General features: G+C 31.9%; 2 protein-coding genes across 3 annotated transcripts; both read right to left on the reverse strand.

Moving 5' to 3' along the window:
- Positions 1-2,864: 2,864 nt before the first annotated feature.
- On the reverse strand, positions 2,865-9,749 carry LOC105124900 (NAD-dependent malic enzyme 59 kDa isoform, mitochondrial-like). Of its 2 annotated transcripts, XM_011025087.1 has the most exons (20): positions 9,620-9,749; positions 9,380-9,545; positions 8,886-8,982; positions 8,319-8,437; positions 8,071-8,238; positions 7,788-7,916; positions 7,462-7,522; positions 7,233-7,336; positions 7,056-7,139; positions 6,821-6,927; positions 6,545-6,647; positions 6,109-6,216; positions 5,912-5,977; positions 5,471-5,543; positions 5,293-5,379; positions 5,090-5,144; positions 4,927-4,998; positions 4,300-4,362; positions 3,644-3,758; positions 2,865-3,212 (listed from the first exon to the last, which is right to left on the reverse strand). In XM_011025087.1, exons 2-20 carry the CDS (start codon positions 9,518-9,520, stop codon positions 3,141-3,143), a joined length of 1,824 nt encoding a protein of 607 aa, XP_011023389.1. In that variant the 5' UTR covers positions 9,521-9,545; positions 9,620-9,749; the 3' UTR covers positions 2,865-3,140. The 2 variants fall into 2 exon arrangements, with proteins under 2 accessions (XP_011023389.1, XP_011023388.1); XM_011025086.1 differs by having other exon boundaries at positions 9,380-9,749.
- A 5,649-nt stretch (positions 9,750-15,398) lies between these two features.
- LOC105124901 (uncharacterized) lies at positions 15,399-18,295 on the reverse strand. Its single transcript, XM_011025088.1, has 2 exons — positions 17,808-18,295; positions 15,399-15,706 (listed from the first exon to the last, which is right to left on the reverse strand). Exons 1-2 carry the CDS (start codon positions 17,991-17,993, stop codon positions 15,620-15,622), a joined length of 273 nt encoding a protein of 90 aa, XP_011023390.1. The 5' UTR covers positions 17,994-18,295; the 3' UTR covers positions 15,399-15,619.
- Positions 18,296-18,536: the final 241 nt, after the last annotated feature.

An 18,536-nucleotide genomic window follows, 5' to 3' on the forward strand; every position in this document is an offset into this window, starting at 1 on the left:
ATGAAAAACAATTAACATCATTATAGGTAAAAAGAAAATATTTAAAAAAAAATGCACGTGTAAGATATTATTATATACGTGGTGCATATTCATTTGAAAATCTGGATTGTACTTGTGAGTAGGAAAAAAAAAGCGTTACAAATTATATTGCATGATTTTATGTTCAAATTTAGAAGGAATTTAAATAAAAGATAATTAGAGAAACATGATTTATCATTTATATTAAAAAAAAATTAAGAACTCAAAAGTATTAATTAAAATGGATTGATTTAATATCATATAATTTTTTCTTAATTTATGTTCAATGAAAAATATACAATATACAATATACATTTTAAATGAAAGATTATCATACAGTTTTTCATTTGATCAAATAAAATTAATTAGCAATAAATATATTGTACAGATTTTTAATTCAAAGATTTAAAAAAAAAAACTCATCGTTTATATAATCTTAAATGAAAACTTATCATATAATCTTTCACTTAATAAAAATAAAATTAATTAGCAATAAATATATTGTACAGATTTTTAATTCAAAGATTTTTTTTTTTAAAAAAAAACCATCTTTAATTTATCCCTCGTCATTTTTCTTATCTGGTTAACATCAAGATACGGACTTTTGTTAATTATGAAACCTATATTAATTATCTAGTTGAAAAGCAAAACATTTAAATGGCACTAAAAGAATATAAACAGGAAGAAAATAAAATAAATAGATACTCACGTCAAGGGCAGACAGGAAGAAAATAAAATAAATAGATACTCGATCTAAAGCCATGAATTTTTCTTGTCCTGAGCTATTAAATAAATTTATATAAATTATTTTTCAAGATCAATCATTAATTTATATATAAATTTATGAAGTTAATAATAAAGTTTTAATTCGAATTTAAAGTATGTAAAATTAAAAAAATAAAAATAAATTACACTATCAAAGTTGTACCTTCTATATTTTGTGAAATAAAATTCATTTATGATCGAATTCGAATCAATATCTTCACCAAGTTCTCGTTCAATGTAAATCATCATAAAATATGCTAAAAACTCATCTTTTATTTTATTATAAAACATAGTTTTAACATGTTTTATTGCTAAAAATGCTCGCTTTATGGTGGCAATAAAAATAAACAAAGTCAAAATAAAACAAATCAACTTGTCAATCAAATGATAATGTTGCGACTTATTTATTTTAATTAATCTTTAACATAATTCAGAAATAGTAGACATATTCTAAAAGTTCTTATAATGAATCACATCAATCTAATAATGCTCTATCTGAAATCTTAAATAATACATCCCTTATTCATTGAAATCTTCATGATAAAATTTCTTAGCAAGTTTGCAAATAGCATCAACTTTAAATGATTTAAAGTTGTCTTTAGGTTCTAAAGCAGAGCTAAATACAAAGAGTTTTATTGTCTCATCACTGAATCTAGAATTTAATTTTTCCAACTAAAAATATATTATTGAGTTAAATATATCATAATGATAATGTTGGTAAACTGTCACTAATTTTTGTTATTGACATAAATCACCTGTAGTCTTTTTGTACAAAACATTCATATGTGATATGTCAATCTTATATTGTATGCAAACATATTGCACATATGTAAGGAGAAAATCAAATCCAACATTTTTTAAATTCGAAGTAATGCTTTATTAGTTGATACAAAATAAGATATAATTAAATCAAATTTCAAGTTCACAAGTAGGAGTTCTTCATTTTTTTCCAAGAAGATAATATTTTCTTTTTATCTAATAAAAGATAGATTATTCATATCTAAACTTAATGAAAAAATTTTAATTTTCTTAATTAGGATTTCACTAGTATCTTAGTTAGGTTATTTGCTAATAATAATTTTATTTTTCCAATTAATATTTATCTTTTCTATTTTGTAAGAGAATTTATTGTAAAAGCTCATAAATTATTGCATAAAATAATTAAATTTTAATAAATATATTAACAAGATTTAGTTAATGAATGTCATAAGGAAACTGGTTAGTTTTTTAAATTTTAACCGAAAAAAAATTAATATATTTAATAACATCTTGCTTTTAATATAATAATTTATATTGAATAAAATCTTTTAGTCTATGCATGTGAAATCCAAAATGAATTTATATTTTTTAAATATTAAAGATAAAGAAAAGAATATAATTTAATTATTTTTGCATGAAGATATTTATCAATTTGTTAAATAAAAAATAAATTATTTATATAAAAACTTAATAAAAAAATTCAATATTTTAGTTGGTTGTTTATTAAGAATCATTTTATATTTTTAAATAATATTAGATGGGAATACTAATGTCAAATCGGGTTTTTTTAGGAAAATACATTTAAAAAAATTTAATTTAGATTTATTAGAACACTAAAAGATCTTTTTTCAAAACTTATTCAAACTATTAATTGCTGCATTTATATGCATCTATGTGTGGATTAAAGTTTTGTACATTAAATATTAAGATTTTTTTTTCTCTCTGGGCTACAGCCCACCTCAGCCTTGCACACCCCACTAGAATTTGAATTCTTGGTAATGATTTCATTATGGTAATTGGAGTTCGGGTTAATGTCTCCATGATCAATGGATTTATTTTTATTTTTATTTTTTTTGAGGGGGGGAACACAAGATTTGCACGTGTTATTTGCGGATAAATATCTCTCAATTAATTCAATACACATTTTTACTTTATATCCTGGAATGCTAATCAATTCAGGAGGAAAGGACGTTATTCACATGGACCGGTAATTTTAAGTGCAATTAACCAAAAGCGAAACGGAGGATGCGAATTGACTTTTCAATGTAAGCATAGCGCAGGAAAAACACAATATTTTTCTCTTTATGAAACCTGGCACGATCTCAAAACGAAAAATGACTAATTGTGACACTGCCCCCAGAAAATGAATTCAATATTATACATAAACTAATCCGTTACATGTGACAAATCAGAACTCCGGTGGGTGAGCCAGAATATTAAATTCCTGCTTCCATTACTCGCCCTTCTATTTCTGAAGTTGGCAAATTATGAGTTCAGGAAAACAAGCAGAAATAAAATATAATGGTTGGGCTACATGATCTGACCTAGTTTGAAGAAAATGGCCCCAATGGAAAATATTAGGAAAGGTCATTCGAGCCTTATTTCTCATGAACAAGAGGGCTGTAAACAGGGAACCACATATTCCGTGACACATATGCTACTGTCTCCGCCTGCACCCAAAATCACAGAAAAAAAATAAGTAGACATTTTTAAGCAATTCACACGATAAAATAAACGAGTAGATAATTCTTATAGTTGTTACACAAGCGAAGGCTGGTTGAATTGATGTATATGCATGCGAGATATGTAACGACTAGATGGTAATTTCCTTGTGTCATGTCTTCCAGCTATCTTGCTCCATACAGTGCAAATACCCAATAACTTTGACAAAGAAAACGTGCATAATGATTCTATTATGTGTTTATTTATTCAATCAACAAAGAAAAATAAATTTATGTTTGCACATATTCCTTGCTCTATTTATTAACACCTCTCAAGTTAATATAGGTTCCTTTAATTGTATTGCTTCCAATCAATATAGAATTTGTGTTTCATTGGACGTATTTTCATCATCAGCATTGCATTTACAATAGCTACTTACTTTTGACATGTGCTTGAGCTCCCGGGGGCCTGCCTCACCATGTCCTTCTGCCACGTCTTCTTCCACGGCTGCTCGCAGAACAGCAGCTCCTACCTCTGCTGTAATATGCCGAATACTGCATAAATAAACAAAGTGGCATCAGTCAACAATGAGACTCCAAAATAAAGTAAAGTGGAATGTGCCTCTTTTTGTGGCGATGACAACTAACCAGCAAGGCAAGACAACAGTGGGTATCAACCACAAATACGTTACACTTTATTTACAAAATAAATTTTAATATCCATTTGCCAATCTACCTTCTAAGTCTAATTACATGATGTTTTTCTAAATCATGATCCTTAAGAAAATGATTATCCGCTTCCATCAAGGAATGATTGGCTGCTCAAATTCCAGCGATATGCAAGACGTAGAATATGACATTTTTGACATAAAATGAAACAAAATGAAGATAGTGGTATAGCTTGCAGACGGATAATGTGAGTGGCTAGAAGCAGGTTCATCAAGCAATTGTACTGTCTGAAAATTATATCAATGCCATAAGAATGCAGGTTAGTCATGCAACACTGAATATTTCAAATAGCAAAATGCAGGTACGAGATCCCCTACTTCCCAAAAGGAGAAAAGAAATTGTAACCACCTACAACTGGAAACATTACCTATCAATAGATGGATACAAAATGCCGTGCTGGATCTCTTCGTCTGTCATGTATGAAGCGAGGCTGTACCAATTAACTCGTGTCAGCAATTTACAGGGAAAACAAACTTCAAGCCAAGTGATATCATCAGAAACATTTAAAAAATATCAACTAAATATTAAAGATACTTGCAGACCTTTGAAAGGCATGTGTTATGTTTCGTTTTCATGAAGGTAATTTGTTCACCAATAGTGGATGTCTAAGAACATAAAATAAATATATAATTCTGCAAGCCATTTAGGTGGGCATGAATCTTATTGAACAGCTTAACAAAACTATCAAGGCATAAATATCCTAATGCAAAAGGATGGGACAACTGTCAACCGCTAAATTCATAACCAACTTACAGATCTATCAATCCAAAAATATAAGACACATGGGTAACACCTAATATCACCCAAAATTTGGTAGCCAGCTCATTATTGATAATTTTCAGGACAACGTGTCAGTTTGCATCATAGTGAGTAAAGTACTGCTATCATTGAAAACATTTATGAGCTTTCTACAGCATCAACTATAGTTCATTCAAATAAATCAAAACAGTTTTAGGTAAGAGAAGGGAGGCAAGTGAGCAAATTATGTCTATACCATTCAGCAGCTGCTTGCAACATTCCATCAGTTATAATGTGTGCACCTGAGAGAAGAGTTCCCAAACCAATCCTGAAATGGGAAACAAAATTATACATAAACTTCATCATTTACACCTGATTGGAAAAAAATTCAAAGTGTAAAACAACAGAGACACACGAACCCAGGAAACAGGTACATATTATTTGCTTGATTTACATGTCCTCCTTTTCCATTTCCTGCAAACATGCATGAGGTTGTTGAAGGCAATAAAAACAACCATTAAATGTATTATTATATGCAGTAACAGGACAAACTCTTCTAGATCATTGTTGTATTCTGTCAAAAGACTTTGAAACAAAAAACATAAATATGAAAGTCGCGTACCTAGATCAACATCTTCAAATGGGCTTCCACTTCCAAAAACTATATTTGGTCCAGCATACTTGAAAGCATCAGCAGCAGTGCATTCAGCTGTTCCACCGAAAAACAGACAGGTTATAAACAGAAAAAATCTAACAGCCATCATAAACTCTGGAAGTTTGAGGAAATTGCCAGAACAAACCATTCATTGTGGGGTTTGACATAGCAAAAATAGCAGGTTTAGTTGAATCTGATTCTCGCATGGCCTTGAGCACCTGATTCAAATTGCAATCAATAGTAAGATTGATGGAAGGATAGATATGAACATAATATTATTTGACAGCAACATTTCACAGTGTTATACTTGGGGGACTATATGGAAACTAACTAACTACGATCCTTGTAAAGGCCCTATTTGCAGGTAGTTCAGAGTTCTTGTTTAAAGAATATGGGGATGTAATATTATTCATTCAGTACTCTGTTTTATTTCAGGTTGAAATCATTATGTCTGAACACAGTTGAAAAATTAATGTCATAAATGTAGTAGAACTCCCCACCAGAAAGGAAGGTGATAGTGCACCAAAAGTCAGTAACAACTAATTATAAGGAACTATGAATGACAACAAAGAGCCAAAGACTTTACCTCTTCATTAAAGATCCCACCGACCCCAGACAAACCAAGAAGCACATGGGGCTTCAGCTTTTTAACCTGAACAAAATTTAGCTGTCAGCAACTATAACTCTTACAAAGAAATATAATTCTAAGGTTGAACAGGTAAAAAGTAAATGCTTCTTTTCACGGATCATAAAAGATCTGTCTTGAGTTCATGGAGATTTTACCACTTCAACTAGACTAGCTCCCTCCCTAAGCCCTTCAACATCTTTCAAGTCTTTGGCAAATGGTGCTGCAGCTGGATCAATATTTTTCCTCTCTTTTGTAATGAGGCCCTGCATGCGAGACAAGTCTCTTTCTCAAACATAATTCTGTGAATGATCCCAATCATGCAGATGATATTTCAATCACATGCCGATAAATATCCTTTGATCTTAATAACATTTTCTTAATCTGACCACTAGCCCCTAAAAAACAACCCCGTCAATATTATGCTGATCATTAGCACAAAATAATTGAACCACTTGGTAAAATAGATTCTCATAAATCCATCAGATCACTGATCCATTTTATCAAGGATAAGAACTCGCTGGCACGTCAAAAAAACATAGAAAATTGATATCACAAAATGCTGTGTTTGAAGAGAAAAGTGTAGCATTTTACATCTTTATCAAGGAGATAACATTTATTCTTTGCAGCCGTTTCATTGTTCCCAGACATTCTTGAAAGAGCCTGTATTGCCATGTTTAGGACACCAAGCCCTGCGCTGTAAGCAGGAAAAGAAAAAGAAAAGGAAAAATAATACAAAGGATAAGCACATGCAAGCATGGAAAAATCATTTGCAAATGCATTAACTTCTTTTTTTTTTTTGGAGGGGGGGTGATAAAAAGATGAGAAAGCCTGTTAATTTAATATATCAAAATGATTGTCTGTAATTACCTCCCAGCACCCACTACGACTATCTTTTGGTTAACAAAGTCAGATAATGGTAGGCCTTGGGCTCTCACTGTTCCCAGTAACCCCGCAAGTGCAACACCAGCAGTTCCCTATAAGACCCAAAGCAAGCTCAATTGCATTCATTGCAGATCATCCATGATAGTGTATAGCACTCGGCAATAGATTATATACTCCAAGTAAATGCACTGGCATACTGCAGCAAGTATGCAGTACTCACCTGTATGTCATCATTAAACATGCAAAACCTCTTACGATATCTTTGCAGTGTTTCAAATGCCCACTTCATCTGAAAGTCTTCAAACTGGCAGATTTTCCCAATCATCAAGTTAATGGCATGAATGAGACTACCATAATTGAAAAGGAAAAAATATGACAATCTTAGTAAAGGCAATACCTGTACAATGGCTTTGGGCCAGCGAGTATGAACAGCTTCCATGAATTCATCAACAATTGATAGGTACTCTTCTCCTTCCAGCCTAGGTTGTCTAAGTCCTAAATCTGTGAAAATGAAAGTCACAAGGTCTTTTCTTAGAAAGAGCAGTTTCAAAAGCACTTGATACAATTCATTCATTCTCTGCAACAACAAGAAATTGTTACGATCCAAACACGTATGTTCTACTCACAAAGAGGGTCTTCAAGCAGCTTTTGATTGTTAGTACCAACATCTAACATAACTGGGAGTATCTGTTAGCCATAAGCATGGGTTCAGTGATACACGAGGTAATAGATTAGTTACAAAACCAATAATATATGAGAATGAGTAGAACTAAATTTAATTTCCAAAGTTTCAGAAACTCCAGATCTTCAAGCAAGCACTGCCAAGCCATTCATTATATATTTTCGTACATGTAGATAAAAAACAAGCATAGTAACAAAATTCCATCTCTAAATATCTAAACAGAGCTAAAAAGCACACACAGAAACCAGCAGGGAGAACAAGAGTACATACTCTCTGTGGATTGATACCAGCAGCAGCAACATACATATCTAGTTTTCCAATGGGTATTCCTATTCCTTGAACTCCAAGATCACCTAGGCCAAGAATACGGCTGCCATCTGTAAGCACTATCATGTCTACCTGCACCACACAAAAGCAATTTAAACAAGCAGTATCATGACAAGAATAAAACACAATCTTCATTACTTTGTCAACAACAAAGCTCCAATAAGGAAGAGAGGCAAAAGGAAAATGTTGTCATATCCGCCACACTCAAGCGAGATTCACACAATACCTGTTGAGCAGGCCAGTTATAGATCATTGACATCATCTCTCCCTTATCCTTTGCACTAAAATACATTCCACGTGGGCGTCTAAATAATCCTGAGTAATTCTGACATACTAACCCTACTGTTGGAGTGTATATAATTGGAGCAAAATCTTTAATGTTATCAATGAGGACCTGGCGAGGAAAGACATAAAAAGTCAATTAAAGCAAGTTAAATTTTAAACGTTAAAGATGAAATTTGCAACGGAACTTACTCGGTAGTATAATGTCTCATTCCTGTCATGCAGTCGATTCAAGATCCTCCATTTTGCTAAAGATACAACACTGTATGGTTGGCCCTGGGTATTCTTCTCAAGGGACCTATACGATTCCACTAACAACCAAAGCTTATTAATGTTAGTTAAAGCACAGACAGAGAGACCATTCACTTAAAAGAGGCAGTGCAGGAAAACTACATGATAAAGAAGACACAGAAAGCTTTCCTCAAAATTGCAATTTCTATCAAAGAAATGGACTATGAAGAGATAAAACCGTAGGCATTTATAAAGACGAGACATCAAATTATTCCAATGAACATGCTTTGCAAAAGTTACTGTACCTTGTATTTTGACAACCTAACTAATTAACTGCCTACTTAATTCCAGAATTATGAGATCTCAGAGGCAATTTTATTAAGGATTAACTAATTAATGCACTCATCAAGTTTTTATTTTTTCAACTTATTCTACATTTTCAATTCCACAAGCGCGTTAGCTTAGCTTTATGTTACTTGAGCAAAAAGCAGAAAATGACAACTTCAAGGAGGTCGGAATTAAACTTACTAAAACGATCATATTGCTGCTCGAAGGATATAACACGAGGTGGAAGCAGGCCACGCAGCCCTAGTCGATCTCTTTCAGTCAAAGGAAATCCTGTATCCTGCTCTTAAATAAAAATAGAAACCATGAAAAAAAATCAGTTTTTGAGCAGATATTATTATTTTGAGGGTTAAGAAAATATAAAAGCCAAGGATTTCGAAGTCTTGTAGTTACGTAAAAAAGTCCAACTCAAGATGGGCAAAAAAACAAAGAAATTGCAAGATTTCAGTGCAAATAAATTCACTCTGTGCAGAAAGCCTATTCAAAAAACTCAAAATGCATCGCAATATAGTACATTTCAACAAAATCAGAATCTTGCAATTCACGAGGAACTAACGAATCCTACAGCTTCTTTTCTTGCAAAGACAATCAAGAAGTAACAGAATAACAGAAACAACTATCTTGAAAATACAGTTACAAAAACTAAGAGAGAGAGAGAGAGATGAAGAATTGTTAACCTTATTGAACCATGGATCATGGAGAATATCAGTGCCACGTTTATGAATAATACAAGGACCTGGAATCGCCGCCGTGGAGAAAAATCGCCTCCGCAACGATCTGCTCAAATTCGACGACGCACACCGCGCTAATCTCCACATTATTTTTCCTTAGACACAAACAAATCTAGAACCAACCAGACCTTGTTAGCTGAATCAAAAAAAATCTACAGAAGGCTTCAAAGCATGTTAAATACAGACCAGTAATGATGACAGTTCAACTAAGCTCACTGCTTGAGGTCAATTTATAGTGTGTTAATAAAATTATTAAAATGAATTCACTTTCTCTCACTTTATTTTTATTTTTATTTTTATTTTTATCGGGGTTTGAAACAGACATTGTTGGAGCTGTTACTTTTAAAGGAAAAGAAGGCTAAGATGCCCGAAAATAGCTCAAGGACGGGTTGAAATTGAATCAGGTATGTTATGGAGTCCCTTTAGCCGAGGTGTCTTCAATTTCTGCCACGTGGATCAAGTTATTCGGGTTTTGACAGCGGTTTTTTTGTTTCATGCTTGATTGGAAGATTTGTTTTTCTTTTTTTATTTTAGTTGTAACGTATTTACGAACAGTTTTAGGTGGAGTTTGACGGTATGAATGGATATCGAAGAAATTTGAGATTATTTATTTTTGTGTTTTAAAAGTATTTAAAAAGATTTAAATTTTTTTATTTTTTATTTTAAATTAATATTTTTATATTATTTTAATAAGTTGGTATCAAAAATAATTTTTAAAAAAATAAAAAAATACTTTTTTAATATTTTTTTGAGTAAAAAACATTTTAAAAAATAACAATAACTACACTTTGAAATCCTGGAGCAAAGCTTTTTGCATAATTATTTTATTAATTTTAATTTTTAATTTTTAATTATTTTTTATATTTTTTGATAGTTTAATTTACTTATATTAAAAATAAATTTAAAAAAATTTAAAAATATATTATTTTAATATATTTTTAAATAAAAAAAACTCTCAAAGTAAATCTATACCATTATCTTAGGCAGCATAAATTGAGTGGTAGACCTCAATCATATTTATTTACAAAAATTATTGCCATTATTAGTTTATCTTAACATTTAAAGGATTGTATTAAAAAGTTATTTAATGTGTGTTTAGTAGTAATGTATTTCAATGGTAATAGTTTAATATAAAAGATATCAAAATAATTATTTATTTTTATTTTAATATCAACACATTAAATAATATTTAAAAAATATTAATTTAATATTTTTCCCGAACCAAAAGCAATTACAACCTTAAAAACCAACGCTCCCTTTGTTTTCAAACTCGTTCGTGCCAAAGTTGAGGGATCAAAAGGAGATAGCTGACAAACTCAACAGGAGAGAAGAAAGGGTGGAAATGAGAAGAATGATGAATAAAGTTTCAATTATTTGGTAATTTAATAAATAGTATTTTTTATTTAAAAATATATCAGTATAATTTTATAATATTCCTTTTTAAACAAATATACTTTAAAGACGGAAACGCAATACTAAGAAAGCACTCAATTAATTAGGTTAGCTAGTAAAGAGGGGAGAGAGAGGAGTTCGCTTACTGCAGTCTGTGGTGCAAACATTGATATTGGTTTATTCCGTTTATCTTTCTCTCCTGTCCAATCAAATAAAATGCCAATGCTAGTTCATGAATCAACATCAGGACAAAGGGAGGACCAGAGCAATTTAGTTTTCAAGTCTTTCATTCTGATCACGACAGTGTTGAAAATCCGAAGTTCCTGCAGGGAAGATGTTCATGATGTTGGAAGAATAAAATCAAGCATAAAGTTATAAAGAGCTTGGCTGTAACTGGGGACGTTTCATCGTGTGGATCCCCTGTAAAAAAAGTTGAACAGGGTTGATGTGTTGTTGTTTTTTTTAAAATATATATTTAATATATTTATTAAAAAATAATATAAATTATATAATAAAATTTTATTTAACTATATAAATTTTTCAATTAAATTAATTTTTTATACGGTATCATAGTCTTAATAATTAAGTAATCACAAACTCAAATTATACTATTTTTATTTATTTGATAAAAATTAAACACGAAATAATATAAATTCTGTGTAAATTTCAAATTTAAAAATTTTTATATAATAAAAATTAAACACGAAATAATATAAATTATGTGTAAATTTCAAGTTTAAAAATTTTTATATATTAAAAATAATATAAATTATATCTTACAATCTCACCTATTTAAACTTTTAAATTATAAAAATATTTTTAAAAAAAATTAAAATTTTTTATTGTTATTATTATTTTAATATGTTAATATTAAAAATTATTTTTAATAAATAAAAATATTATTTTAATATATTTTCCAACGTAGCATAACTTGTACACCTCATTATACATATAAATAAACCATCAAATTATAAAACAAAAACCATCAAATTATAGATTTTGTTCCAAGGAGATTAAGAATATGTCATCTTCCATGACCCCTCGACTTTTCTCCGCATATTTCCTTTTCCTTTCACACTTCTTCTACCCTCGAAGTGACGCAGCTGGAATTATTTCAAGCATGGGGACAGTTTTGGTCATATACAGCATGCTGGTTTTGCTCGAATTCATCTTGTTCCATAAATACATTGCAAATTGGTTTCCAAAGTTGTAAGTAACAGTGAAGAATTTAAAGTCTGCAGCTCGAAGGAGAATGACCACAGCAAAAAGCTTCTCTTATTCGCTTCGTGCATCGAAGGAGAATATCACGAGTTCATCTTGTACAGATCAACTGAAGGGTGAAGGGTCATATGGATGGATGGCTAACAGTGATTAGATACTTCCCGAAGAATAGACTCTAAGAGAACATGATACTAAGTAATTCACTTTTTTCATAATCTTGAGCAGTGCTTGTAAACCCAGAGAGAATTGGATACCCATAATTCATCTTTTTATAGAATCCTGGCCAGAGCTTGTAAATTCTAAACAATCGAATGGTATCGATTCCATATTTCCATCTGAAATGTGATGCCTATTCCATTGTCTAGAAGATTGAAAGCACACTTTTTTGGTCTTTTTTCCAGTTGCGGCGAACTGATGTCTTTTGCTCATTTGTCCTTGGTTTTCTGATGCTTTCCTTTTTTTACTTGGAAAGGTCGTTCATCTCTTTTTCCACCTTTTCATTTGTGGGCGACGCGAGGAGAAGGTGACCAGCCCTTGAAAACAGAGTTTTTAAACACGGAACGGTGGTTGACGGGTTCAAGATATAAATTACAGATTTTACCTGTGTTAATTTTATTTTTTTATAATTTAAAATAATATGATTTTAATTTAAAAAATAACTAATTAATATATTAAAATTGAGTTACTGAATCAACTTGTCTAATCAATGAGTTTTTAACTTTTTTTTTCTTTTTTTTAAATCCAGTAAAAATAACTAATTAATATATTAAAATTGGGTTACTGAATCAACTTGTTTAATCAATGAGTTTTTAACTTTTTTAATTTTTTAAAATCCAATCTAGTTTTAGTCCTAGATCAACTCGGTCTTAGATGAATCTGGCTAACTGAACCAACTACCAAGTCTTAAGACCATGCTTGAAAATGAAGACTCCATGCGACTTTACTGGGGCCGCTTGGAACCCCTGCTGCTTCAGAGTCTGCCCAACGGTACCTAGAAGGGTTCTGCTGTGATCCGGCAACTTCACTATCTAACAAGCCTTCTCACACAAAGACACAAGTCAATCAGTTTTTTTCCCACCATTCTCTCGTTACTGCAAATTCTTGCTCTGTCAGTGTCAAACCTTGGAAATTTGAAGTCATGTTAATGGGGGACTGGTGGCATAGATTACGTATGTGTACAAACAAAGATGACAAAAAGATAGCTCAACTAATTACTCTTTAGTTCGGAGATTGTACACATACAAGCACTTTTAGTTTTTCAACCCTTATTTTTTCTCTTTTTCTTCGAGTCCATTCTCTCTTCTTCACTATTCACCTTCTCCCCCGGCACACCAGCCACCATGCTAGAGACAACCATATACCAGAGATACACCGATAGCTCGACTCAATCTCTTTTATTGCCGCAGCCACATCCACAAATCAAGCCAATCACCATCGAGCAATGTCAGGCAAATATACAAGTCTAATAGCAAATATATAGCACAATTTGATGTGTCATTAGAGAGAACCAGATCACAACTCTGACTAGGTTTCATTGATACTTGGAAGATGATATTTGAATAGAGTTTATAATCCAATGTATTTTCATTTTTGACCAAGCTTATATCTTAGTGCATAACTATGAGTGAGTTACGAGAGTAAATGAACAAAATGTTAGAACCCTTATAGTGTCTCTGTTAGGTTTTAATTCTTTGTTAGACATTTCACTTTATAAACCTAATTCTAATAGTGTCCAATTTATAAAGATGAGAGCAAATAAGTTATCAATAAAAGATAAATAAAATATCTTGGATGAATTCAAAGATTCAACGTGTTAAATGTCAAGATTTCAGTTATATTTTCATCAAATATAATCATCTAAGAAAACAAGAATATAGACAGAGAGAAAATTATAGTAATCAAGTGTATGAGACTAATCTTAAGGATTTTAGTAATTTAAATAAAAATAATGTCTAAACTTAAGGATTTTAGTAATTTAAATAAAAATAATGTGTAAAAAAAAAACTAAACATAACAAATCTAGATGAGTTTGAGAATGAGGTTAAAGAAGAAACTAATGTATTCATTTTAGTTTTAGAGAAAGTTTTAGAAAACCCGAATCGCTTGAACTGGCAAATGAAGTGTTAAAAGAATTTCTATATATTATCCTTCTAAGCTTTCAAGTTCTTTATTTCCTAAGCTTGACATCCAAAATTTAACAGAATTAAGCATCATGTTGAACTCTTTAATACAGTGACCTCAAAAAGTTACGAGAAAGATTAAAATAATCTAAATTTGCTAGACTAAGTCCAAACCATATATATATATATATATATATATATATATATAGATTTTCTCATATCTCTTGAAGTTATGATATTTAAGTCAGCTGAGTCTTTTGCATATATAATAATTTATAATTTGCATGTTAAGATTATAAAATAAATTCAAGTAAGTAATGAACAATGTAAATTTCAAGTTGATTTATATAAATATAATGATGCATTATTAGAGATTATTTTAAAATAGAGATTATACATGAATAATGTCCTTCGAAAACCAGTAAAAAATAGTAAAAAATTATATTAGACCATTCAAACTACCATATAATTATGTCATTAGATTCTTATCGAACTTTGATATTAACTCTAGCTTTAACAGAGAAAGCTTTGTTATATATAAAACACAAAAACATATCCATAATGATCCTTTTAAAACTCATGTCTCTCATTATTCTTATCATTACATAAAATAAACATATAAAATAAACATATTAATGCTATTTTGAATTCATAATTTTTTTGTCATTAGGGATAATGAAATTTTACTAGAGATGATGAAGGTCACATTCAGTAAATCCTGGTTCATGAGCTATATAACCACATTAAAATAGTACTTACCACATTAAAATAGTACTTGAATTGCAGGAGAAACAACACAATAACTTAATCACAATATTCAAGAATATCATCAAAGCAACCTTAAACTACACTGGATAGGATTGGGTTTCTTTAACCACAAATGAGGTAACCAAGAATCATAATTAACACAACCATACTCTTTCAGGCACGATTTTATTTAGTTTTATTATTGAAATTTAGTTAATATTCTTTTGTTGGACTTTTGTTAGTTGGTGGGTTTTAGCTAAATTTAATTATGATTAGAGTTTTACTATTTATTTGTAATTTTTAACATTATGATCATAGTATAATGAATTGATAAAAATATTACCGACTTTTAGTTTTCCAACCCCAATTTCTCCTCCTTCAACCCCTTTCTTCTAATTCTAAGCTTTTCTGCTTTTAATTTAGTTCTCTTCCTGCTTAATATGTCATAAGACTCGGATGAAAAGGAAAGGAAAATAGCATCAAAATTGAAATCTCAAGCAGCAGTTTCAACATTTTCTTGATGGCAAAAGACAGACAACAATTTATTAACAATATCACCAAGGATACAATCCACTCCTTAAATTGTACGATTTAAAATCGTATTCTAATATTACCAGAGCAAGTCTCAATTTTCTCAAACCTGCAACCAAAAAGATACAGCAGGCACTTTGCCAGGCAGAAACTTCCAGCAACAGAAGCTCCAAAATTACTGCACGTCATTGTAATCTTTAGTCCTAAAGTTCTTGCACCAGAGTTGTGATGGAATTGGACGAACAGGATGATGTGGCCGTTGCTGCAGTAAAATTATCATTTTAGGCATTTAAGCGATTCCAAATTACGAATTCAAAACCAAACATAAATTAGACAAGCAAGTGCTTGCAACATCTCTTCTTAGCTCCCTACTCTGCTAAGTTACTAATGGAGAACCGGACTTATGCTAGAAAAGCTCGGCATATAATGTCTAAATCATACTCATCCATTAACAAATAATTACTAAATGAAGTGAGTACAATATGAGACCAAAGAAGGAACCGCAAAATAAATCATCAGCTTCATGTCTATTTGATAGGGAGAGATCTCCATAACAGTCATGTTGCAGTCTCTTAGGAGAAACCCAGGAATGGCCTACCATTCCATATCAGCATATACAGCAACCTCTGTACTATCTCATGAGTCGCAGCATTCCAAGAATAGATCAACATTCAATCAATTCACAAAGCATGTCTCAAGGACCACCTGATTCCTCTCACCTTTAAGGAGTGAGATCAAAAAGATACACCAGCGAGGGGATATTCCATTTGTTAAGATTGATAAAAACAAGTACATGGTTCAAAAAATAGCTCAGGAATCTATAGGCTATTTCTAAGTGTAAAAAGAGCAACACGGACTATAGAACTGGACGTAGAGATTATTAAATTAGGAACAATGAGACAGCCAAAATTTGACCACTTGAAAAGTTAAATACCTGGGTTTTAAAAAGGAAAAGCATGAGACAAACAGAACAGTTTAGTAGAGATTTTACCAAACACTCAACTCCACCAGAGTCCAAGACTAAAAAAGACTTCAATCATAAAATATATTTTCCTTTGATATAAAAGAAATGTACACATTCCTTTGTTAGAACAGTGTTTGTGTGATCTGAAATATGATTTGGACAATAATGTCCGGGTAACCAAAAAATCAAGAAGAAACACATTTGGCTTGAGAAAGCTGAAATGATCATCTAAGCTAGTAATGTTAGAATCTAGTGACATGTTATCAATTTGAACCTCTGTCATTAGCAAGAAGGGCCACTGGAAGTTTGAGCAACAACATTTTGTAACATGTCCATCTGTTCAAGGATAATGGAATATGGAGCAAGAAATTGAGTTACAGTGGCAGTTGCTGGAGGACTTGTGAGGATGATTAGCAGAACAAGGAGCTAAAATAAATGAGTTACAGTGGCATTGCTGGTGATGGCAGGAACCCAGAAATATGTTGGAAACAGGAGCATAAGATCACCCATCAATATAGCTAATCCTTTCCAATATGCATAAAAGAAACAACTAATGTAGTTTCCAATATGCATTAAAGAAACAACTGATGCAGTCCCCCACAAGACATGGCCCGCACACAGAAACAAAAGGAACCACAATTTCATAGACTTACACAACATATGGACATATTTGAAATACTGATCTCAAAAAAAATCAAGGAATCCACTACATTAGTAATAAACCACCGCTAAGCCCATTATTGATATAGCTAATCATTGATTAGATACAGACTTGTTGGCACCTTTTTTAATGAGTAAAAGTGTTAAAGAAACAATTATTGTAGGCACCAAGACGTATCCGCCCATGTACAGAAACTATCAGAATTGCCACAAAGGTCGTATAAACTGCATAGAAAATGCATAATAATAAAACTATAAGGGATCCTGGCAAAGAAGAAGAAGAAGAACAAGAAGAGGAAAAATGTCAATTATCCCAATTATAGCTGATCCTTTCACGTGAAAGACATCATTATTTAACACTGATTAGGAATTTGAATTTAATTAAACCCAATGATAAGTAATATTGGATGTAGATAATTTACTAAGCATTAGTATTGGTATGAACTGAGAAAATACTGAAAATCAAAAGATTAAAAGAACTTAATTAGACTCCCTTACAGTGATTAACTAGACCAAAGTAATTCAACTTAGGTTTCACTAAAACCAAACACTCCAATCAACAATTTTGAATCCAGTATCCATTTCCTTCCAAAGTCCTACGCTACACCTCTCTAACTAAATCGCCGTCCCCTACACTGTTTTAAGGATTTAAGATCCAGAATTCAAGCACCTTATCATTCCTACAGTTTCTCGGCAACCAAACAAACAGAAAGAAAAACAATTAAGAACATAAAATTACCTCGAGCTCGGCTGATTTCATGGCGATGGGAATGCAGATGAGAAAGACGCCGAACATGGCGATGGCGGTGTTACGGCGCCAGTGCTTGGGCCTGCAGTATGGACCTCCACTCATGCTCCAAACCTTCGCCCTAAAGTCACCGTGGGCCCCCTCTGCTCCGTGTCCATGATCTGCTCCTCCTCCCATCTTCGATCGAATGTCGAAACGCTAATATTAGAGAGTTGAGTCTACCTGAGAGACGATGATGACAGGTGAATAACCAATCAATCGGATAGAGTTGGAAATGAAGATGTTCGATCTGTTGGGGTCTTTCCAGCCAAGTGTGGGCTGTGGAGTAGGCGTACGGCGTGCGTGTGCTTGGCCTTGATGTCTTGGAATGGAGGAGGGTATTTTTGTCCTTGCAGACGTGACGAGGTAAAATGGGTCGAAAAAGTAATGGTACTTGTGCTCCCATTTTAGCACCGACGCCTCCTTTCCATTATGCAATGTTTGCAGTTTTCATTTCTGAAATTAAACTCCTTTTTAAACTCTATTTTGCTTTTGTTTTTGGTAATTCTTTCTGGGTTTTTAAAGAATAAAAATCACAATAAATTAATTTTTTCAAGCACGTCTCCTCTCAGTACCCGAGTGCGTTGCTACATTCGAGACTGCCACGTTTCATATGGCTAGTGTTCTCTTCAAGCCATGAAAATCTGTGGTTGAAATGCTCAACAGCGATGAATAGAAGAC

The sequence above is a fragment of the Populus euphratica genome, unplaced genomic scaffold (genome assembly GCF_000495115.2).
Source record: "Populus euphratica unplaced genomic scaffold, PopEup_1.0 scaffold32.1, whole genome shotgun sequence".
Classification (NCBI taxonomy): Eukaryota; Viridiplantae; Streptophyta; class Magnoliopsida; order Malpighiales; family Salicaceae; genus Populus; species Populus euphratica.